Source organism: Amphichorda felina (assembly GCF_050947745.1).
Source record: "Amphichorda felina strain 45539 chromosome Unknown scaffold_8, whole genome shotgun sequence".
In the NCBI taxonomy this organism is placed as follows: Eukaryota; Fungi; Ascomycota; class Sordariomycetes; order Hypocreales; family Bionectriaceae; genus Amphichorda; species Amphichorda felina.
Window position 1 is genome coordinate 7,712 of NW_028145042.1, and position 22,676 is coordinate 30,387.

General features: G+C 50.5%; 8 protein-coding genes across 8 annotated transcripts; 6 read left to right on the forward strand and 2 right to left on the reverse strand.

Moving 5' to 3' along the window:
* Positions 1–5,550: 5,550 nt before the first annotated feature.
* Positions 5,551–7,105, forward strand: ACO1O0_007676 (MmgE/PrpD family protein; the record flags this gene model as incomplete). Its single annotated transcript, XM_083197044.1, has 5 exons — positions 5,551–5,770; positions 5,852–5,892; positions 5,945–6,082; positions 6,140–6,918; positions 6,973–7,105. 5 exons carry the CDS (start codon positions 5,551–5,553, stop codon positions 7,103–7,105), a joined length of 1,311 nt encoding a protein of 436 aa, XP_083046512.1.
* A 2,141-nt stretch (positions 7,106–9,246) lies between these two features.
* On the reverse strand, positions 9,247–10,588 carry ACO1O0_007677 (uncharacterized protein; the record flags this gene model as incomplete). Its single annotated transcript, XM_083197045.1, has 3 exons — positions 9,247–9,317; positions 9,646–10,423; positions 10,475–10,588. The coding sequence occupies 3 exons, from the start codon at positions 10,586–10,588 to the stop codon at positions 9,247–9,249; spliced, it is 963 nt and encodes a 320-aa protein (XP_083046513.1).
* Positions 10,589–10,775: 187 nt separating this feature from the next.
* ACO1O0_007678 (Zn(II)2Cys6 transcription factor) lies at positions 10,776–13,120 on the forward strand (the record flags this gene model as incomplete). Its single annotated transcript, XM_083197046.1, has 3 exons — positions 10,776–10,782; positions 11,115–12,084; positions 12,145–13,120. The coding sequence occupies 3 exons, from the start codon at positions 10,776–10,778 to the stop codon at positions 13,118–13,120; spliced, it is 1,953 nt and encodes a 650-aa protein (XP_083046514.1).
* Positions 13,121–13,306: 186 nt separating this feature from the next.
* Positions 13,307–15,523, forward strand: ACO1O0_007679 (bactericidal permeability-increasing protein; the record flags this gene model as incomplete). The annotated part of the gene is made up of 2 exons (XM_083197047.1): positions 13,307–13,314; positions 13,339–15,523. The coding sequence occupies 2 exons, from the start codon at positions 13,307–13,309 to the stop codon at positions 15,521–15,523; spliced, it is 2,193 nt and encodes a 730-aa protein (XP_083046515.1).
* A 1,391-nt stretch (positions 15,524–16,914) lies between these two features.
* Positions 16,915–17,951, forward strand: ACO1O0_007680 (uncharacterized protein; the record flags this gene model as incomplete). The annotated part of the gene is made up of 2 exons (XM_083197048.1): positions 16,915–16,960; positions 16,987–17,951. 2 exons carry the CDS (start codon positions 16,915–16,917, stop codon positions 17,949–17,951), a joined length of 1,011 nt encoding a protein of 336 aa, XP_083046516.1.
* A 309-nt stretch (positions 17,952–18,260) lies between these two features.
* ACO1O0_007681 (Oxo-4-hydroxy-4-carboxy-5-ureidoimidazoline decarboxylase) lies at positions 18,261–18,866 on the reverse strand (the record flags this gene model as incomplete). Its single annotated transcript, XM_083197049.1, has 2 exons — positions 18,261–18,305; positions 18,369–18,866. 2 exons carry the CDS (start codon positions 18,864–18,866, stop codon positions 18,261–18,263), a joined length of 543 nt encoding a protein of 180 aa, XP_083046517.1.
* A 374-nt stretch (positions 18,867–19,240) lies between these two features.
* On the forward strand, positions 19,241–20,868 carry ACO1O0_007682 (E3 ubiquitin-protein ligase PRP19; the record flags this gene model as incomplete). The annotated part of the gene is made up of 5 exons (XM_083197050.1): positions 19,241–19,253; positions 19,303–19,347; positions 19,400–19,838; positions 19,888–20,345; positions 20,393–20,868. 5 exons carry the CDS (start codon positions 19,241–19,243, stop codon positions 20,866–20,868), a joined length of 1,431 nt encoding a protein of 476 aa, XP_083046518.1.
* Positions 20,869–21,398: 530 nt separating this feature from the next.
* Positions 21,399–22,663, forward strand: ACO1O0_007683 (uncharacterized protein; the record flags this gene model as incomplete). Its single annotated transcript, XM_083197051.1, has 3 exons — positions 21,399–21,614; positions 21,738–22,433; positions 22,484–22,663. The coding sequence occupies 3 exons, from the start codon at positions 21,399–21,401 to the stop codon at positions 22,661–22,663; spliced, it is 1,092 nt and encodes a 363-aa protein (XP_083046519.1).
* Between the last annotated feature and the right edge of the window lie 13 nt (positions 22,664–22,676).

A 22,676-nucleotide genomic window follows, 5' to 3' on the forward strand; every position in this document is an offset into this window, starting at 1 on the left:
TAAGGATTAGCTCTTTTAAGGCTAAGTCCTTAAGGAGGGTTAGGGATTATTCCTTAAACTTAGCCTAGTTATTATAGAGGCTTTATCGGTCTTCCTCCATAGGTTACCTATTAAGGTAATAATCCTAACGCGAGTATATATTAGCGTTAACCTAGTTAAGGCTAAGTAGAATCCTCTTCGAGTCTTATTAATACTTATAAGTATTACCCTTAAATAACCGATATAAATTATTAAGTTAATTATCCTTTTATCGGAGAGTTACTCTAAGTTTAAGGGTAATAAAGTTACGGATCTTTACTTCTCCGTTACTACTACTACTAAAGGCCTTATAAGAGTATCGCTAGCGTTTCGCGGGTAGGTTAATATTATCGTAGGCGAGTACTTATAATAATACCTTTTCTTTATCCCGGAGTCTCTTTAACTCCTATAGCTAGAGGATATAGGTCTATATAGCTACCTACTTCTATAGTAGGGCGTAATCGGGGGATATTAAGACCCTTATCGGGGTTAGGGATAGCTCTTAGCTACCTCGCCTAAGAGTTAGGATTATCTCGGGTAAGGGGTTAACCCTTATACCTATAAGTAGCGGTTAACTATAGCTTCGCGTACTAATTATTATAGCTTAGGTAGCTATAATAGAAGCTTTAGAATTATAACGAATAATATATAATAAGGTTAGGTAGCTAGGTAAGACGATAGTAGCTATAGGTCCGTTATATTATAAGATTAAAGCTTACCGAGTAAGCTTTTTCGAGGCCGTATACCCGCCTCGTAGACGAGGTATATAGTTACCTCGTATATAATTAGACTTAGGGCTTAGGTCTGCCGTTTATAACTCGGGTACCCCTTAGCTATTATAAATACGTAGGATCTTATTAGATTATCGACGAAGTAGGAATAAGTAGAAATATATATAAGCTATAGTTACCCTCCTTAGTTAGAATCTATAATATCTTTAATATTATATCGTTAGAGCTATTTACTTATAGCGATAAAGAACCGATAAAGCTAATAGATTACCCTTTTATAGAGGAAGAAACTTATTAAGTTAAAAAGGTTATCGGGTATAAGTTTAACGGTAAAAAGAGGCTATACCTTATTAAGTAAAAAGGCTACGATAAGTTAGAAAATACCTATTAGAAAAGGTCGGATTTTATAGATAAAGAGTACCTTAATAAGTATAAATAAGGACTTTATAGCTATTAAGTAATAATATTACGCTAAGGGGAGTTAAGGTATTAGTATAATACTAGGGTATTATTTTCCTATTATAATATCGCAGCGATTTTACCTTAAACTTTATATTATCTAGCTATTATAAGTAAAGATAAAGAAAAACTAGAATCCTTATCTAACGCCGGAAAAAAACCTCCTAGGGATATTATAGCGATCTAGCGCCTATTCCTTATTATCTTTATCCTTATCCTTATCTATATCTTTATTAGCCTTATCCTCGTCGTCTTTATTCTCTAAGATATCGGCTAATTTCTAGTCTTTTTTTAAACCCTAATATAAGTTAGTATATATATCGTAGGGATATTAATATAAACTAACCTTATTATACTCCTTAGTAGTAAATAAGGTAATTCGGGTAAGGAACTTAGTCTAGGTATAGATAATATAGTATAAGGCACGGATCTCCTTAATAATACTATTATCTTCCTTCGAAGTAGCGGGGGTAATAGTAGAGGTAGAAACGATAATATAGGATTTATAGATATTACGTTACTAGGCTTCGTTAGATAAGATAATCTATCTAGCCTTTCGGCGCTAGGTATCAGAGATCTCGTATCGATATTAGTCTATATATATCGATATAAAAGTATTAGGTATTTACCTTCTTTTCCTAGGCTAACTTTAGAAGGTTATAGAGTTTTTTATCGATTAGCTAAATATAATCCTTACCGATAATATAGTAGGGATAATACTTTAGGCTTTTAGCTATATCGCTATTAGCTCCTACCTTAGGAAATAACTAAGATATCGCGGAGATATACTAATATTATAGCTATAGCCCTTATCTTTAACCTCCTTAGTTAGACCTAATAGATATTTAGCGTAGCGAAGGTAAGGGATATCGATACTATATATTTAATAGCGATATCGCGTTAAAAGAAGGAAGAACTTATAATATAATATTACCCTATTAAGCGATAGCGGGATTAACTATTATAGATTAGAATCTAGAAAGTTAGTAATTATCTTATAGCGATACCTCTAAAACTTATAAGGGTAATATAAAGCATAAAATTAGTAGTAGTAGTCTAAGCCTAAGTTAGTAGTAATATCACGGCGATATCTAGAGGTATAACTTATAGTAGCGGTAGTATAAAGGAAAGAAGAAAAGGGAGAAAGGTATAAAGGCCTTTGAGATCTTATAGTCGCTAACTAGACCTTCTACTAGGCGGTAAAGGTACCCTATTAGCCTCGTTATAACGATAACTTTATATCGATATTACCTTTAGCTTAGGGATTATTAAGTTAATATTAGGTTCTAGGAGATATAGGGATATCGCGGGGAAATCGACGTCTCGTATTATATTAATAGTAGTATACTCTATAGATTCGTTTTACTTTAGCCTTACGATAGAATAGCGCTAGTCGATAATATAATTCGTTAAAACCGCCGCGATCTTAACGTTAAGTTATATACCTAAAGGAGGCTATATATCGTAGGCCTTATAAGTATATCCGGGTTAGCTATATTAGGAGGGGTATCCTATTAGAGGTAGAATAGTAATATCGCGCCGATCTACCTACGAGGGGATAAGGTTATATATAGTAGATAATTAGGAGAGGTTACGTAAGAGGAACTTATAAGAATAACCCTATACGATAATACCTTACTATTATTAGAGATTAATATAATCACTCTATACCCTATAACTATGATATCGCTATAATATTATAGTTATCCTACCTTATTATACCTCTTTACTCTCCTCTATATATCTAATCCTAATAAGGGTATTCTAAAGATTAAAGCGATCTCTTATAAGGAGTAATATAAGCTAAGAGGTATTAATAAAACTAGTTACTAATAATATAAGTATAAAGTATTTACCTAGATATAAGGGTAATAAGTATAATAATAATAATTATACTTTATATTATTAGATTAAGATTAATAATACTTAATCGAGAAAAGTATAATAGGGAAAATAATCTATTATTTAATAAAAGAAAAGTATTATTTATTAATAATAGTATAGAAATATTATATATATTATTACTTAATAATAGCTTTTATAGTATTAGGGTTATCCTTAGTATTATCTTTAATATTACTTAGGTTATTAGCTAAATCGGTTAGGTAGATATTATCGTTAAAGAAAGGTATAACCTCTTTATTAGTAAAAGGGGTACCTATTACTTTAGCTATACTTATAATATTACCTATAAGACCCGAGGGTATAATTATCTTAGATTATAGTAATAGCTATACTAAAGCTTTACCTTTTTTAGTTTACTAAATAATAAGGCGAGGGTATATAAAAGAAATACTACGATAAATAAAGCGATAAATACCCTAAGATAAAGTAAATAAGGTAACTAAAATAGAAGAATTAGTATCGATAAAAGGTATTAGGTAACTAGGTATTAAAATCGAGGGTTATAGAGGTAATATAAGGGAAGGAAAGGATATATATAAAGGAGGTATTAAGAATACGATTAAAGGAAAGGTAATACCTAATAGATAAAAGAAGAGTTAATATTAGGCTAAGTAAAGCGGGGAGCCTATAAATTATCTCTAGGTAGAAGAAGTAATATTAATAGTAAGAACTTAAAATAAAAACTATAGGTTAAAAACTTAGTTAAGTATAAGGCTTATATAAAACTTAGTATATTATAGCCGCTATCTACTTAAGGTATACTAATAAAAAGATAAATAAACCGATATAATCTTAAAGATCTATTTATATTACTTAGGGTACCTTATATTAGAGGGTAAATAATACTATAATAAGATATAATAGATAAAATACCTAATCTACTTATATAGGTTAAGGTAAAAGTAATTATATTATAATTAATAGGTATAGAAAATATAGTTAAAGGATTAAGAGTTTTATCTTCTATAATTAATATAAGATTCTTAGAATTAAGGTATCGATAAATATTAATAAGGGAAAGTATAACTAAATAATATAAGAAGAAAAAGTATATAGGTTAATAAGCCTAAACTAAAGAAAAAGTAATTATAATAAAGGAGGGGTAATTAGAGGGGCTAGTATTACCTTATCGCCTTATTAATAAGGTAGCCTTATTATTAAGTAAAACCTATAACTTCTTAGTAAAACCCTAATATCTAAGATAGATACCCTAGGGGGGGAAGATAATTATAATAGCTAAAGGTTACCTAAGTTATAGGTAATAGACTTAAACCCTAAGTCTAATTATATATAAGGTAATTATATGCTTTATCTATAAGATAGGTATATAGCCTAAAAAAGCTTACTTAGTAAGCTTTAATCTTATAATATAATCGACCTATTATTACTATCGTCTTACTTAGCTATCTAACCTTATTCTATATTATTTATTATAATATCCCTTTACTTAGATTATACCTTATTCCGCTTTATCGAATATAAAACGATATAAACCCTCTTAGCTATTCTATAGCCGAGACTAACTATTATACGCCGTATAATAATTAGGATATTAACTTTTATATAATAGCTAAGGGTTATCCGAGTTATAAGCGGCAGACCTAAGCCCTAAGTCTAGTTATATACGAGGCAACTATATGCCTCGCCTACGAGGCGGGTATACGGCCTCGAAAAAGCTTACTCGGTAAGCTTTAGTCTTATAATATAACGGACCTATTACTGCTATCGTCTCGCCTAGCTATCTAACCTTATTCTACGTTACTCGTTATAGATATTATTCTATATAATATCCTCTAAATAGATTTTTAGCTAATATATATACTAGCGATTATTATAATGATTTCGGCTACTATTAACTCTATAAGTTTTATCGGTATTAGCGTATAGATAGAGCGACGCGTCTAAAAATGATATGAATCAAATAAGCGACTAACTAATACGACGAAGCAATAGATTAGAAGGAGCTTAAGCCTCGTCCGCCCGCCCGAGCTGACTAAAGAGACTCGGCATAGCCTAATTTATCTATGGGCGATCATTGGCCACTGAACTGAGACATCTCTATTCTCGGAGAACTGTCTATAAATGGGCGGCTGGTTTACGAGCCGGGACACGGAGCATATAGCCGAGTCACGGCTTAAGGTGGGTCTCTCTGCTCTATAGGCAGGCGAATTCTATGGCACCGACCGTTGTTTGCTTTAATTGTAATTTGTACCCTACGATGGAGTTGCCGAACCCCGCATATCACTAACTCCACCCGTCATAGCAGCGTGGGGAATCATATTAGTATATACTACATGTAAGCGGAGTAACCGAGAATGGAGAGCACGGAGATCTCGGCCGAGGCAGTTGGATGGAATGATCTCCCCTTACTGACTTTCGCCCAGAAAAGAATTCCGCGACTCGCTACGTACGAAGCTTGCCAGTAGAGAGAGTTAGAATGCCTCAACCAACCTCATCGATCACCGGCGAGACGCGGACGGAGCACTTGGCCAAATGGGCCGCGGCCCTCCAATTCTCAGACATCCCGGACGATGCTGTCCAAAGGACCAAGGATCTCTTCCTCGACTGGCTGGGCTGTGCCGTGGCTGGCCGCCATCACCCTGCCGTCTCAGCCATTGTACGCTTCGCCGCTCAGATGGGCCCGTCAACGGGAAAATGTGAGCTGGTTGATGGGTCTTTGAACTTGACGACGAGCCCCGCGTTTGCTAGTCTGGTCAATGGTGCCTCGTCTCATGTAGTCGAGCAGGACGACCTCCATATGAGCAGTATCACGCACCCAGTGAGCGCCGTTCATGGCCATGTACAACGAGGAGATCATTGACCGACTTTAGGCAACCGTCATTTTCCCCGCTGCTCTGGCAGTAGCTCAAGATGTGGGCGCCGACGGGAAGGACTTTCTCACAGCCTGCGTCGTTGGGTACGAGGTCGGTTGCCGTGCGGGCGAGTATTTGGGGAGAAGTCACTACGAGGTATGAGTCAACCCTAATAACCACCATCCGTCAGAGCATCTATGTTTATGGTTCAAGAAATTCCACTCAACTGCCACGGCAGGAGTCCTCGGGGTTGCTGCCGCCGCGGCCCGACTCTTGAAGCTCGACGCCCAGAAGACTTTGTCTGCAATCGGGACTGCCGGGACCCAGGCAGCAGGTCTGTGGCAGTTCATGGTAGACGCCACGCACTCGAAGCAGGTCCACACCGGAAAGGCGTGCTTCGATGGTATATTCGCCGCATACACGGCCCGGGATAATCTTCTGGGAACGAGCGATATTCTCGAGGGGCCCCGTGCGATGGGCGCTGCACTCGTCCCTGGACAGACAACCCCCGAGGCGATTGACCGCAACCTTGGCACTGACTTTGCCATTCTGCGCTCCAGCTTCAAGTGGCACGCATCCTGTCGACACACCCATCCCAGTGTAGACGCCCTGCTGAACCTGATGGGCAAGAATGGGGTCGCGTTTGACGATGTCGAATCTGTCGTTACTCGAACCTACCAGGCAGCCTTCGACGTCCTCGGCTTGAGCGGGATCGGAGAGACTATCCACCAGAGCAAGTTCTCCATGGGATTTGTACTCGCCGTTGCTGCCAAGAACGGACAGGCAATGATCACCGACTTCACCGAGGACGCGTTGAAGGACGCTTCGCTGAGAGAGTTCCAGAAGCGAGTGACCATGGAGCTTGATGAGGAAATCGACCGCCAGTTCCCAGAGAAGTGGCAAGGCACCGTCATCGTCACAACCAAATCCGGAAAGCAGTTTACAGAATCGGTATCCTTTGCCAAGGGTGATCCAGAGCTCCCCTTGACCAGGTATGCTTTTACCCTGCTAGCTGTACACTCGGACACTATTGACAATTCTCCCAGGCCCGAGCTGGAGGGGAAGACCCGGGCGCTGGCAACGTATGGCGGCGTGACAGACGCTGTCAAGGTTAACCTTCTCATTGAGAGGGCGTGGAATCTTGAGAACGAGAACAGCCTTGGGGGATTTACATTTTAGGAACTTGAAGTGTTCTCAAGTAATAGAGTAGACTGACGCCCACCCACCCACCGAAAGTGGCGACAAAATAAGAGAATTACAAGCACGCCCGCAACTGATTCTTCCTCCAAAATGTGCCATTGCTCTTCGAAGAGTAGAGTTTCTCTGGCTATGACGAGTCTTACGAAATGTAGCACTGATTATGACTATATTGTCCTTGTCATTGATAGGTTGCCTGCTCGTTGTTTAGTACCTTGACGGTTTTCAACTTTTCGCCCAAATTATCGTAATTATGCCACTTTTCACTCCCTCGTATGTTAATCTTACCCCGAGGTTTATCTTAAGCAAAACTGATCTGCATCCTAAGGTGCAGAATTCTTCTCGCTGCGGCAACACAGTCTGAACTAAATGGCACAGCATCTCTCACCGCCATATGCGGCTTATAGACCCTTCACAGCGCACTGATGTTGGTATCGTAATAATCACAGCCGCCGGCCGGGCTATCCCAGGTTGGCACGGCACGGGGTCGCTATATTCCTTTCAGATCCGACTCAAGGGACCACCGCCTGAGGACCGCACTGACAACTACGTGTACACATGTGTATTATGGCTTTTGTATTTGTACTGTGTATTCGTACGTATGTTTTAGTAAAGCTTGGACGGGGAAACAATCAAACAATCATCATTCTCCAGGTATATATAACAGCTACACGAGCTCTTAGAGCCAAGCGTTTCTTACCCCTGCTATTTCCGCCTGCTCTAACGTAGCTAACCATGCTGTTTACTGGGGGGGGTTGCCGCGGAGTGAGACTCTTTCTTAAGTATTATACTCGTATTACGAATAGTGAGGTACTCCGTATCTACGGAGTACGTACGGAGTATTAAAAGTAAAGCCGTACTGCTCGGGTGTTTTGCTGGGGCTCTGTTCTGTGTGTTAATCAGGCACCGCGGTCACTGTCACCAATGGCTCCCCCGCATGATTTACAGCGCCGAGTCCTCGGAGACCAGAACCTCCCTACTCGAACATCGACCCAGCTCTACAAACGGCAACATTTGCCACAGCAAACAGCATCCAGCTATTCGCAGTCACAGCTATACGCATTCATACCTCCGCCCGCTGTCAACCAACTCCGAATCCTCAGCGTGCAACCAGAAGTATCGGGAATTCAACGAAACTCTGCTATGGTACCGCACCAAAAACATGTAACGATACTGGGCCTAGCATAATCGAACCGTTAACCGATAGCGACCTTGCTTCCAGCCAGACACCACCATATGGACATTGCTGGGGCCTCTGGGTATCGAAGTCATATACGGGTAACCGAATATCAAAGCTTCGTGAAGCTGGGAGTAATAAAGATGCACCAAGGATAGCCACTAGCAGGCTAGGACTACCTGGTAAAGATGGCAAGATTTACATCTATCATATCATCGCAGCATACCAAGCGTATACTGCACCTTCACCAACCCTAAAACTCGAACTTCTACGGGCCGTTTCAACTACTAAGAAGGAGGATAAGCCATGGACAATAATGCACCTATGCGGACATAAGTGGTGCCATAATCCTGAGCATTTCGGTATAGGAACCAAAGCATTAAATGATGAGCAGACGACCTGCTATCGTGTCTTGCAATCTGCGCAGACGACGGAGCAGTTGGCAGCTGTAGGACGGTGGGCATGTAATCATTCTACAAAATGCTGGACAGCGGTTTATCAAGGAATCTGGAAGTATAACTGGGTCTGGTCTTAACTAGTAAATGATGAATTGGAGCCACCGTTGAAACAGTCTACCAAAGTCTATGATGCTACTTTGAGGCTAGATCCTTATAGTAGGCATCCGCAACTCTTGTCGGACTCGCTAGTACGTTTTATATGGCCTGGGAATACTTGCTGCGTCGGGCAAGTGCATCTCCGTATTGGATAAAAACAAATGGAATAATACCCATCGCTAGAGACAAGAAGCCCAATAGAGACGGTGCCCAGTGGATCCCAAGCTGTGAGTACATCGAGTTCGCTGCCAACGGAAGAAGGATCGCGCCAATTGACCGAGTAGTACTAGCAGCGGCTTGTGCTGATGCCGACATCTGGCGGAAAACATCCGTCACGTAGTTGGTCATGCCCATGAAAAGCAACTGAAACCCAAGCCCAAAGAAGCATCCGCCTATGGCGGGGACAATGGGAGAGAGGTGGCCCCAAGATGTCCAGCCGAGCCAGAAGAGAGAGACGACCATACTGAAATGGTCAACATTGGTCAGGTGCATGGAAAGTGGTGACGTACCATGGAGAAGCAATGCAAGAGAGCGGTAGGCGGCGCAATATCTCCCTCTGGGCCCATTGCTTACCAGCCTTTGCAGACCGATCATACCACCAGTTGAACATGTAAAATACCCCCAATGATAAGAGGACGCCAATGGACACTGGGCAGGTCAGTACGTACATGCGGATGCCTTTCCCGGGGTGTCTTACTAGGGATCCAGGCAAGCGCAGCAGGACCAGGCTCAAGACCATAGTAATCTACCGATGTTAGCCGGTGGGTCGGGAGGGTGATGGTCACACATACCTTGGAATACAATTGGATATGCTTGGAACATGAGATACATGATTGAATATGCAAGGGCCATGTACAAGGAGGCAAAGAGGAGAATGGGCTCCGTGATGAGAAGAGTAGCAGGTCGGAGAAATATTTTTCGGGCGTCGAACGGTTGAAGCTGCGTCACGCTCTCCCCTGCCGCGCCTTTGTCTTCTTTCATGCGCCTGCGGATTTCCTTGTTGTGTAGTACCGGTGCAAACGTCTCCGGTAACGTCAGCACGAGAGGTAGACCAGACGCCGCAATCAAGCCTGCCACCCAGAATGGCCATCTCCAAGAGGCCTGCGATGAATATCCGGAAATTATTGGCCCCGTGTAGGGGCCGATGCTGGTTACAGTCATGTACAGCGCCATGGCGAGGCCTCTCTGGGATGGGTCGTCGAGAATGTCGGCGTAGAGACCGCTGATGACGGTCGTAGGGGCAGCTGCATTGATACCGCAGAGCAGGCGGAAGACGAGCAGAGCGGGATACGTTGGGGCGCCGGAGCAGGCAAGCATGAAGATGAGATACCCCATAAATGTGCCGATGAGAACTGGCCGCCGCCCAATGTACTCACTCAGCGGGCCAAACAAGAGCGGTCCGAGTACGTACCCGACCATGTACAGCGAGTTGAGCAGGGTCAGCTGAATGCGGGAGGAGACTCCAAAGTGCGCAGAAATGGCATCTAGGGCACCAGAGGGCATTGACGACCCGAGATTTCCACTAAAGGTGCATGTAAAGCCGGCAACGACGACATGAAGTTTGCGGGGCTGGGGAGGGTTAGCCAAGTCCGAAACCTTTTCTGGTCGAGAACCACATACCCATGATAGCTTGGTAGGGTCCCAACTCTTGTCGAGACATACGGCCTCAACGCACGAATTAGGTACATCTTGGCCGGGAATATTAGCTTCAACATCCCGCTGGTTGGAATCCATGTCTCCCGGGGAAATCGAGAAGCGGAACGGGGTATAGGAGCAAGACCAACAGGATTAGGGGGGAGGCAGCCGCTGGGACTTTAATACCCGGCTGGTCGCGCATTCTAGATCGCGACGGTCGCCGCCAAACCCACTTGTTGGCACACAATTTGAAGCTTCTCGCGATAGTCTCTGTCCAGTGCTGGCCATGTCTTGTAAGCGATAGGTTCCAGCGCCGTGATTGGCCGGTTTCGCCGACAGCAGTTCCGGTCCCGGGCCCCCAACTCCCGAAGCCACCGGTCAGACTCTCCCCGTTGGCTGAATTTTCCGACAGCCAGTATCCATCAAGGTCCCAACAAAGGCGTAGGCAGTTAAACGCGCCCTTCAAGCCTTGATCTCGGTGGGTTGTAGAGTTTTGCTTTTATTAATACTGACGAGACCAATGGAAACCCGGAGTGCCATCAAGAGCCGTTGCTCGGCCCCGACCTCGGGGAGGACCAGTAAAAGCCGAGCCACCGATATTGCGACCTTGACTGACTGCTCGCAGACGGACGGGCGTGCGTCAACTGCCATCAGCGCAAAATTCGCTGCGATGTCCTCGACCGAGGGACGCCTTGCACCAACTGCCGCTTGCACGACAGAGCGGGATGCAAAGTGTATGAGAAGAAGAAGTTCCGGGCATCCGGTGCCCAGACTCCCGTGCCGATCCGGCCCCGGGAGCAAACACCGGTCACGCTTGCACCGGCTCCTGCCGGACCAGCAAGTGATGCTGAAGATAACGAGACCGGTAACCTGTGCGATTTGATCGACCGCGAGGACTTACGGACTGCCGAGATTGGCTACGGCGGCCGCATGTGCTTCATCGGCAGTGAAATCTCCAACTTCAACTACCTCGTGCGGCAGAGTTCGCTGCATCCGGGCGACGATACCGTCTTTCACTTTGGGAACAGGCAATTCCACCCAAAGTATACCTCCCACGACCTACACATTCCGTCCGAGTCTCTGGAGCGCGCCGAGCCAGAAGTGGAACGTAAGCTGCTCCGGACATACTTTGACCACATCAACCGTGGCTGGCCCATTGTGGACGAAGAATGCTTCATGGTCCAGTATTCGGGCAAGGATCCGCGTATCCCCCTATCCCTGCCGCTTTTGAATGCGATTCTCCTCGTAGGCGCTCACGTGCTAGCGCCCGAGGACCGGTCCATGAAGAAGCTCCAGGCAGCCTTCTTTCGCCGGGCCAAGACACTCATCGACTGCCGCCTTGACCAGGATCGCACCGTCTATGTCCAGGTCGCTCTGCTCATGACATGGTACTCAGACGGGCTCGAGGAGATTGTCGCCAATGGATGGCACTGGATCGGGGTCGCCACACGCACCGCTCTTGGCTGTGGCATGGATCGAGACGTGACCCAGTCCAAGATAGTCCCTGTGGCTAAGCGCACTTGGACCAGACTCTGGTGGGTGCTCTTCCAGTTTGACACTATGGTCTCGGCTTCGTACGGGCGGCCGCAAACCTTGTAAGCTGCTCAATTGATTCCGACTTTGACTTAACCGTTCAAGATTGCTGACACTGGTAGATGTCTCGACGAATCCGACGTGCCTGAGCTGGAGCAGTGCCATTTTGAAGGGATTCCCCGCGCAGAGGTAGACTTTATAATCCAGCATTGTCGACTCTGCGCCATAGTTTCACGGGCAATGAAGGCGCGATGGGCATTGCGAGCGACAACCGAAAGCCGGATACAAGCGACTCGGAGAGCGGACGAAGCTCTGGCGCACTTCACCCTCCAGCTCCCACCTGGCCTCCAAGTATCGACTCCGAGCGTCAACACCTGGCAGGCAACACTACATCTCACCTTCAACAACTTCCTCATCCTGCTCCATAGGCCAGCACCCAAGCACAGCTCCCGTGATGAGGTATCCGAGGCCTGCAGCGACCTGACCATCTGCGGAGGAGCCGCGACAGCAATTTCGTCCATCCTAGAAACGCTTCTCCACAGAGGTTCCCTCTCGACGTTGTGGCTGTATGGAGTTCATGCCCTCTTCACCGCCATGATCCATACCGGCAACGAGTTTGGCTCTCCGAACCCCCTTGTCTCGGCCAAAGCTCAAAGGACATTCGACTCCCTGACGGCGGCTTTGAGGGTGCTCTCTCAGCAGTGGCGCTTTGCCCTCGGCCTGCTGCGTCTTTTTGAGCAGAGAGCGTCGAGGATATCACGGCCGAGTACAAACCCGAGTGCAAATCATAGTCCTGGCGACTATGAGATGCCGCAGAGACCCCTCGACAGGGGCCGCAACGACGACACTGACTTTGCTCTTCGTCCAACCGCGGCTGATGCGTCCATCTCACAGCCAGGTCCGTTCCTAGACCCTACCTGGGATGGTGGAAATGGCCAAGAGCCATTAATGGGCGTCAACGGTAGGGTCGACGACGTTTTCCTCCCCGACTTTTCATTCCCAGATGCGTCCGCCTTGGAGTTCTTCCTCGCCGACATGAACGGGAGCAATCAAGATTTCGGCCTGAGCGTTTCCCATTGGACCGATGAGAATTCGTAATTAAGCGATGAGATTGCGGTGCATTCATGAGACCTCTGGCCTTAATAAGTTGAGCCCGGGCGGGGCAAAAGCTCCGGTGAGACACAATTGGCGAGTTAGCGACGTCATTGACAGTTGAACAACCACAATCATCACATTCTTCAAAATTCACCATAGATACGACTCGCCAGGGAGTCGGTGGCCATGATGTTTTCGTGCCTGGGCTTTCGTGCGCGCAGAGACGCTGAACGCGAGCCGCTGCTGCCCCAGTACAACGACGACACGGCCATGCAGAGTCGCCTGCACGACAAGCTCCACACGTACCAGATGCTCCGGGCGCTCTCAAAGGGATACATGCCATCGAATGAGCAGGCCATCATCCACTTGCGGAGTCTCCTGTCAGCCGACGTCCTGAACCCTGACGCGCCCGATCTCAGCGACTCTGGGCGGGCTCTTGTACGCAACATCAAGCTGTGGATCGGGCAGTTCATCCAGCTTCTGCGGGTCAAGAATACAGACGATCAGGTGCAGGACTTCATATGGTGCCTGAAAAAGGCTCGAATCCACGTCGACGCGGGCGACATTGGTGCCAGAGCATCGCGGGCCAAGGCCAAGGCCGACGTCTCGGCAGCGTGTCAGAGCTTACAGATGGTAGGCTCGTTGCTGCTCAACAATTCCGACTTTCGTACCCTCCTCTCCGACCTTGAGACTATCTCTAGGGGGGTCTTCCGCGACACGGCATTCACTCTGGCGGAGGCATCAAGGCACACTGGGGAGCAGCTCGAGCCTTCAGAGGCAGAGCGGCAGGCCCTGCAAGGCGACGGTGCGGACTCGCAGCCAGCACCGTCCAAGGATGAACTCCAAAGGGGGGTCCAGGACATTGCGCAGGGAGTCTCCAAAAGCGTCGCCGAGGTGGCCCACAAGACGGAGCAGAGCATCGTCGAGCACTTTACCGACGACGAGCAGGAGGCCCTCCTGTATCGTATGAAGCAGGCCGTTTCTAAGCTCCGGAAACGGCCAAAATACACCGACTCCGTGTCGACGCTCGCCACTCTCCTCCAACGATATCTTCTGGCCTACTCACACGCTGCCAGCGAGACTTTCGAGGCGCTCGAGGAGGGCGTTGACGTCAATCCCCAGGCAGACCAGGCTCTGCACAACTTCTGGCTCCTCGTCACATCCATCGGCGACCGAGACGAGTGGAATCGAGTCGAAGAGTCACTCAAAGCTATTGTTGACCATGGGAAAAATGATCCAAATTTTGATGAGTTGGTGAGGCAACTTGCCAATATCGTTCAAGACATGCTGGTCGACCCTGATTTCTTCGATAATGCCAACAAGCGGTTTGATGGGATGCGCGACAAGTCAAGAAGCCTAACTTCGAGGTCAGCAATATCCGAGGACCTTGATGCCCTATTCTCCCACCTTCGTTGCGCACTCCGGTCTGCCGCCCAAGATACCGATATTCACCGACTCCTCCGCACATCTTTGCGGATCGCGCATCTCCTTTCCCCAGCTGGAGACTATATCAATAGCGAGCTTCTCGGCGATTCCATCAACGTCTTTGTGCCCATGATTATCCAGGCAGTTCAGTACATCCCCATCCCTCGCCTCGAAATCGCGACCCCTAGCCTTGATCTGCTTCTCGAGAATCTCATTCTAGAACCAGGGCGGACAGTCAACCAGAGCTCGTTTCTCCCATTCAAACTCAACATCACGACTCAAAACGACATTGAGGTCCGCAAGGCGCGCACGAGGGCGACCTCGGCCATGAAATCTCTGGCGACGGTCAAGATGTCGGGCATGTCCATTGCCGCAGAGGACCTGGGGTTCTGGCTGCGGCTGCACTCTGGCCTACTGCGGATGGTGGACGAGGGCATTGCGGGATTCCACCTCGATGAACGAGGTCTGGACATCAACCTAGACCTTGAAATTGGCCGCGACAGGCTGGACAAAATTATCTCACTCCGTGATGTCAAGGTGAAAATTCACCATCTCAACTACACGCTCAGCAGATCCAAATTTGCATGCCTCGCGTGGCTCCTCAAGCCTCTCATCAGACCCATTGTGAGGAAGGCCCTCGAGGCCAAAATTGCCAGCGCCATCAATGACGGGCTTCGTGCGCTGAACAGAGAGCTCCTCTTTGCGCGCGAGCGGCTCCGCGCCGCCAGGATCGCGGACCCTGGCGACTTTTGGACTTTCCTGAAAGCAGTGGCAACACGCCTAGCACCGGCGCCGGACCCAGACATGGACGTGAGGGTGGGTGTGAAACCCAGTGCCGGGGTCTTCCGCGGCCGGTATGCACCAGGCAGTCTGGTAAGGCTATGGGAGAACGAGGGTCGTGGCGCGGAACAGCGGGTGTACGAGTACGAGCGAGGGGGTTGGCGCAACGAGATATTCGACCTGAAAACTACTGCTGTATGATTAAGAGTCTAGGGCTTAGTGCGAGAATACGGACCACGGAATGTGAGCCAATTGGTCGGCAAGGAGCGCTGAGCACTGAGCCGTGTGGTTAAGCGATTCCAAGTCTTGCTCCGTTGGGGATTCTAATAATATGGCAAAAGGCTTACCGGTGTTGGAGCATCGGAAGGAAATTCCCGGTGGACTTCTTGTTGGTCAGCCGATGAGCCGAGATGGGCAGCGTTTTGTCGTCCGCTTTGTCGTCTCGGTGGCGGAACCAGCGAGACAACAAGACGAGATGCTGCAGTGTGGCCTTGGCACGGCGGCTGCCCCAGGCCAACCGTCAGCTTCCCCAGATATTATGCGGCGCATGTGGTGCGACCCCTGCTCTCGGCTGATCTGTCATCTGTTGGCTGCCCTGATTGCCCTAGGTTGAGAGTCTTGAGACTCGTCCTCAGTGTGGTTACTGCGTAGAGGTTCGACGCAAGGCGGTGCCTACGAGTACAAGTACAAGGAACGAGGTACGAGGGCTTCATTGCTAATGAGAACGCGTAGAAGTAACGTACGATGGTTGATGGTATGAATGCGTGCATAGATGGGCTTCCAGACTAGCAGACTTTAGCACGCAGATCCTCCACAGGCGCGCAGGTCGGCGAATCCCATGACCTGCCCAAAGCAGCAGAGACTGCACGATGTGCTGGGGCGTCCAGCCGTCCACCAAGACTCACAGGGGGCGCTGCTGCCCTTTGTAGCCCTTTGTAGCCCTTGTTGCCTGCCCCCAGTATCGCGAGTAGCCGACGCATTCCGGTCCAATGGGGGGGGGCATGCCGGTTCTGATCACTGGTCTAGCCCTGGGCACGGCAATGATTGTTGTTGGGCCTTGGGAGTCAATTTCCGCGATGACTTGTCGAGGTCAGACCACACCTCAGGGCGCAGGGAGCAAAGGGACGTGACAGGGGCATGGAATAGTCAAATGCGGAGCTGAGCCAGCTGACTGGGATTTCCTGGCGTTTCCTGGCATTTCCCCGCCTCTAAAACCTGGAGTCCCGTCACCAGCAACGGCTTGCTTGCCATCCATATGACTTTAACCACCTGCTGGTCCTCACTCTCGCCCTCACTCTGGTTGCCTGCTCACTCTGGTCACTCGGGTCCCTTATCGCCCACATTCCGCACTCACACCCACCACCACTCATCGACCACTACACTCGACGACCCTCCCAAGACCGCCATCCCCTGGATGCCATCGTCGCACAAGCAGACCCGCATGGAGACGCCAATTCTCTCGTGTCCACGGATGGGCCTGTCCCGGCAAGACTGACGACAACGGAGCCCGCCCCCAGACATGGTCGCCCAGGTAGAACCCCGACCCCACGCCTCTGGCTCCCTCGAGTTGCTCCCGCGTTGGCCGAGTCGTCATGGCCTCCCACGGACACACTCCTCCTCGCCATCCACTATCCCGCGGTGTGCCGTGTCCGACATCAATGTAGGGCATCTTCTCAGGGGCGCCGTCACCGGCGTCTACTCGGCGCCTGTCTATCCCAGCGACCCTGACCAGGATAAGTCCGACACTGCATCGAGATGGTCCAGCTCGTCAGTCGACGCCGGCCACTTTACCTTCAAGCCACAGAGAATGGCAAGCTTCGAGTTCCGGCCCCGGCAAGAACATGTCGCCCGGATATCTAAACGCTACCGTCACCGCCTAGACGTCGACGGCCCAAACACGGCGGCCCTTAGCTGCAAGAAGCGCCGTCTGCGCTCTGAACTCATCACCAGCCGCCTCTCCCAGCCCTACTCCCAGCCCGCCACGCACATCCTGAACCGCGAGGGCATGAAGTCTGGTGACAAACGCTTCCTGAAGATGGCAACGTCTCTTGATGTCGCGCGGCGCATCGCCCACCTCCACGCCACATCGTTCCTAAGATTCTCCGTCATGAATCGCTTGAGGCGGAGGTTGGGGCTATGGCGCCCGGCCCATGAACGAGCCCATGGGGAGCACGACCAAGAGGGCGAGCTGGATACGACATCCAAGGCCCCGTGGAAACCACAGTCCTTGGAAGGGTCTTCCGGTGGCCAATACCTGCGGCCATCCAGAGATGCGTCTGCCGGCGGATCGGGTCATGCGCCCAAGCCCCAGGCCTGTCGGCTGTCAAAGCCAACGGCTCTCCCATTGCCTCCGACCGACATCGCCGCCGCCAAGATACGTACCTCGTCACGCATCCATCCCGTCCGGTCACCCGAGATGCGCCCGGAGTATGGGGCCTACGACGAGCTAGACGAAGACTGCTTCGCATTTCTCCATCTAGACGAGGACGCCCTGGGCGAGGCGGGCGACGACCCCGAGCACGTGTATTCTGACTTTAGCGTCATCTTTGCGGGCGGGGCCTCGGATGATGACCAGTCGTACGAGGAGTACCTGGACGAGCTCGATGGCATCTCATGGGCAACAATGTGAAATTTTCTGGATAGGCAAAATCGTGGGGAGCATGAGTAACGGACAAGGGATAGCAGGAAACATGGCATGGGCTGGAAGGCATATATGAGCAGCAGAACATCGTTAAAGTAACGGTTCGCAGAAAAACATTGTACATAATTCTTTCACCGACCTTGGGCAACGCGTTGGTCGGGAATAATTTCGGTCATGCTCGGACTCGCCGGGCCCCAAGACTGTTTGGTCAGGTATATCCTCAACAAAGACTGTCAAACACTTTTCCTGGTCGCTTCTTGTTTCGTGGCCTGCCACTGTCCCTCGCTGACTTTCCAATCACTCGAGCTTCGACGCCCTGTCTTTGGCGATGTCGCACATTGCCTAGTCTGATTAGCATGTCCCATTGTCTTCTCATCAGGGAGCCGGTGGCCTCCACCCCCCTACCTGCAATGCCGCGTCAACCTCCTTAGTGTAGTCGGCTCTCGCGATCCGTGTCCTCATGTCGTCCATGATCTCCGGCCTACCCCGGCCATTCACAAACACGACATATCGCAGACCGGGGAAAGCTTCCTCGTACTCGCGGTTTAACCGGGCCAGCTCCGCCTCCTGGGCATCGCTGGCGCCCTTTTGGATATTTGCCTGCTCGGCAGCCGAATGCGCCGACTCAATCTTCTTCTCGCCGAGGCGCGGGTGAGAGCCGAGGACAGACAGCAGGGTTGGGTCGGGCGACGAGGTTGGCGTCGATGTCGCCAGCGACAGCAGGCGAATCTGGCAAGCGTCGATGAGGTCCGGCCACGACGAGTACTCGGCGGTGCGGATGACGGGAAGGAGAGTGGCGTGAATGGCCGGGCTCGGCTCGAAGAGGGTGTCAAGGACGTCGGTCTGCACGAGATCGGTGCACGTGTGGAAGTCGAGGATGGGAGGAAGTTTGCTGACGAGCATGGTTACGGCGGACGATATCGGTAGCAGGCAGGCGGAGAGGAATGCCTATCTGCTGAGACGCTGGTTCTGGAGACGGACTCGAATGCTGGGCCCGGTACGTAGTGGTGTTGCGCTTGTGCGCTCGCGGAGTCCACCTCGCAGCTAGCGGCTTGTACCAGTCGGCGATGTGCGCAGCGAGTCTGCGACCGACCCCGCTGTGGAGGTCCTTGGCACTCCGCGATAACGATTCGATGCTCTTATCACCTCGTGACTCAGGCGGCGACCGTCGTGGCCCGTGCGTCCGGCAAAATCTCAGAATCGCAGCCTCGCGACAGCTCTAAAGCTCCCCAAGGTACGCGATTGAGCGCGATAACGCCCCAGAGAACACCGTCGCGATGCTGTGCGGAAGTAAGAAGCCCTTGAATTACCCACGGTAGCTATTCTAACCCCGATACAGTTTCCGGGGAGGCCCCCCAAGAGCCCGTCGTCTCCAAGAAGTCGGGTAGGTAGTCGTCGGCGATGCCATCGTTCAAACAAGTACTGACCCACCTCAGGTGTTGTTTACGAGAAGCGACTCATCGAGCAGTACATCAATGAGAATGGCACTGAGCCCGGCTCTGGCGACGCCCTTTCTCCCGAAGACCTCCTTCCTCTGCAGTCCTCGCGTATCGTGCGACCCCGACCGCCGACGCTGACCTCGATCCCTGCCCTGCTCGCCACCTTTCAGAACGAATGGGACGCGCTTGCGCTAGAGACTTACAACCTCAAGGAGCAGCTAGCGAGAACAAGGGAGGAACTCGCGACGGCCCTCTACCAGCACGATGCCGCTGTGCGTGTCATCGCGCGGTTGACGAGGGAGAGGGATGAGGCGCGTGATGCCCTGGGCAAGGTGACAGTCACAGATGGCGCAGCAGGCGGAGACGCCATGGCGGTAGATACTGTTGAGGGTCTTCCTGAGGAGTTTGCTGCTGCAGTAGACGATACACATGCCACGTAGGTACTCTCAGTTGTCCCGACGCCGAACGATGCTAACTTCCATTAGTCTATCCAAAGGGCGCAGAAAGCGACCCGTCCCCGAGGACTGGGTGACCCCCGACGAGATATCTGCATTTGAAGCGGAGACGAACAATGCGCTGCCAGTTCCCCAAGCGACATCGCTCGATGTGGAGGGGGGCACCGCCGCGCTAGGAGGCCTGAAGGGCGACTCGGCCACGTACCTGATCGAAGCGGACAAGATTGAGCGACAGATATCAGTTGACGCCCCCGTCACTGCGACGCTCTGCGCAGCATCCAAGGTCATCTATGCCACCAGCCAGGGGTCCCTGAAGGTCTACCAGGGCGATGACCAGGTCGCTCAAGTGACGGAACACGCTGGAGCTGTGACTGCCGTCAGCGCCCACCCTGGAGGCCAAATTCTCGCCTCGGTTGGCTCCGATAAGAGCCTTGTCTTTTATGATTTCGCATCGATGAGACGCATTAGCCGTGCCTACGCGGATTCCCGTGAGTGGTCCCATCATAACTTAGCAATTGTACGCTAACATTTGCAGCTTTGACTGCGTGTGCTTTCCATCCCGATGGCCACCTCGTCGCAGCCGGCACGGTTTCCGGGAAAATCAAGCTCTTTATGACCAAGACGCTGGAGCTGGCTGCAGAGTTCGACATTGGGGCTCCAGTCCAGGCCGTGGTGTTCTCCGAGAACGGCTTCTGGCTGGCGGGCACAGCCAAGGGTCAGACTACAGTGACCATCTTCGACTTGCGCAAGGAGGGCGGCGCGGCAACAGCCAAGGTGCTGGAGACGGGCGGGTCGGTCCAGACTCTTGCCTGGGACTACACAGGGCAGTTCCTGGCCACAGGAGGACCGTCGGGTGTTACGGTGCAGCAGTATCTCAAGTCGAGCAAGGCTTGGAGCGAGCCATTTCGGAGTTCCACGGCATCAGTTGCTGTGCGTTGGGGTCAGTCTGGGCGGAAACTGGTGTCTTTGAACAGCGAGGGCGTCGTGACTGTGTTTGGCGTCAAGGAATAGGAGGGGTATTGGGTAGATTGCGCGGCAGTTCTGTACTTTTATTTAATCGCATGAGGTTGATGTCTCAAGGGTGAGGCATCTGAGGTCAATAAAATCTGACATTTCCTTGAATTTAGCCGCTCGCCAGTAGGCACTTACCGCCTTGTTGTTAACATCTCGTTGAAACCCGAGGATGATGCTGACTAAGTTAGCGCTCTGGTGTCGCGGCGCTAAATCGCGAAGGTGCGGGACAACTGCCGCCACCTGTCGGAGCCTGGTCTAAGCGATTGCCGCCACAAACAATCGTTGGGACCATCTCGAAACCACCTACCAACAACAATCCCTCCTCGCCACGACATTTACCGCCAACATTCCCCTTCATTCACCGACGCCTGAATACTGGGGCCTTGTTTCTATTCACTGCGACTAGGCACTCTCTCATATATAACCGGGCCGCGACGAGAAGCAGAACGAACCAACGAACGTACCCCCTCCGTTGCGCCCGTCCCCCCGACCGCCCGTTTACTAGATAAGGAGGGATTCGAGACAAGATGGACCAGGATAGCGAGGATGGGCTCTTCTGGGACAGCGGTGACGACGTTATTGAGGTTGATTCCACGCCCCCTCGGCGTGGCATCTCTCCGACCTCGCTCCCTACGATCCGGCACGAGGGGAGGCCGTCGCAAGTGATTCCTCCTAATCACCTTCCTGGTTTCGCGGAGACATTTGGGCCAAATTCCGACCAAAATTCAAGACGCAGAGAGAACGTACGATACATAACTACCCCGATAATCTTTCGTCGGGAACCCTCTTTACCCCAACATCGACACCGCCCTCAACACCACATCTCCCGCCGGCGCCTACCCACGCCCCATTCTACGTCGGGACAGCGACTGCCCACGGCCACCTTCATCGATCTCACCGAGGAGCCCGACTCACCTGTCGAGGCCCAACCCTCCCGCCAATCATCGCAGACCCGGAACCAGACCAGGACCAATCCAAGAAGGACCAACTCGCAGCGAATCTCGCCCCCGACGCTCTCGAGGAGCGACGGCACCATCTCAAGATCGAACGTGCCCGACTTTATAGATCTCACTGGTGATTCACCCGACGATGATATCCCTCAGATAATAGAGTCCTCTCCCCGGACCCCCAACCTTGATCATCTATCGCACCTTCCACGCGACTCCCTCATCCGCGCCGACCTCGTCCGGCACTCAAGAATCTTTGGCGGCTTCCGCCGCAGACTAGCTGGACTCCTCGGTTCCGACTTCCTTGAGCTTGACCTGCGTCGCCCGGAATCCATACCGTTCCCTTTCGACGGATTCGTTCGACGGCCAGTCCCCGAGGAGAGCAGGCCCAAGCCTTCCATGGAGCCCACACCTGACACGCGCGAGGGCTTCACGCGCAACACGTGCGCCGAGCCCACCGAGGAAATGGTTATCGTCTGCCCCAACTGCAACGAGGAGCTTGCCTACGATCCGACGGGGGCGACTCCAGCCCAGAGCTCCACCTCGGGAAAAGGCACGAAGCGGAAAAGGACGGTCCCAGAGCACCACTTCTGGGCTCTCAAGAAGTGCGGTCACGTAAGTTCAGAAGTCATTCACATATTAGAATACCCGCTGACAGTATCCAGGTCTACTGCTCCGATTGCTTCGAGAACCGCCGACCGACCAAATCGAACCGGCGGGGTGTTGGCTTCCCCATGCCGGATGGAAAGGAAGCTTCTTCTGCCCCCAACGAGATGCGGTGCGCTGTCCAAGGGTGCGATACCAAGGTGGCACCCAAGGCCGAGTGGGTTGGCCTGTACACTTAGTACCCAGGTGCAA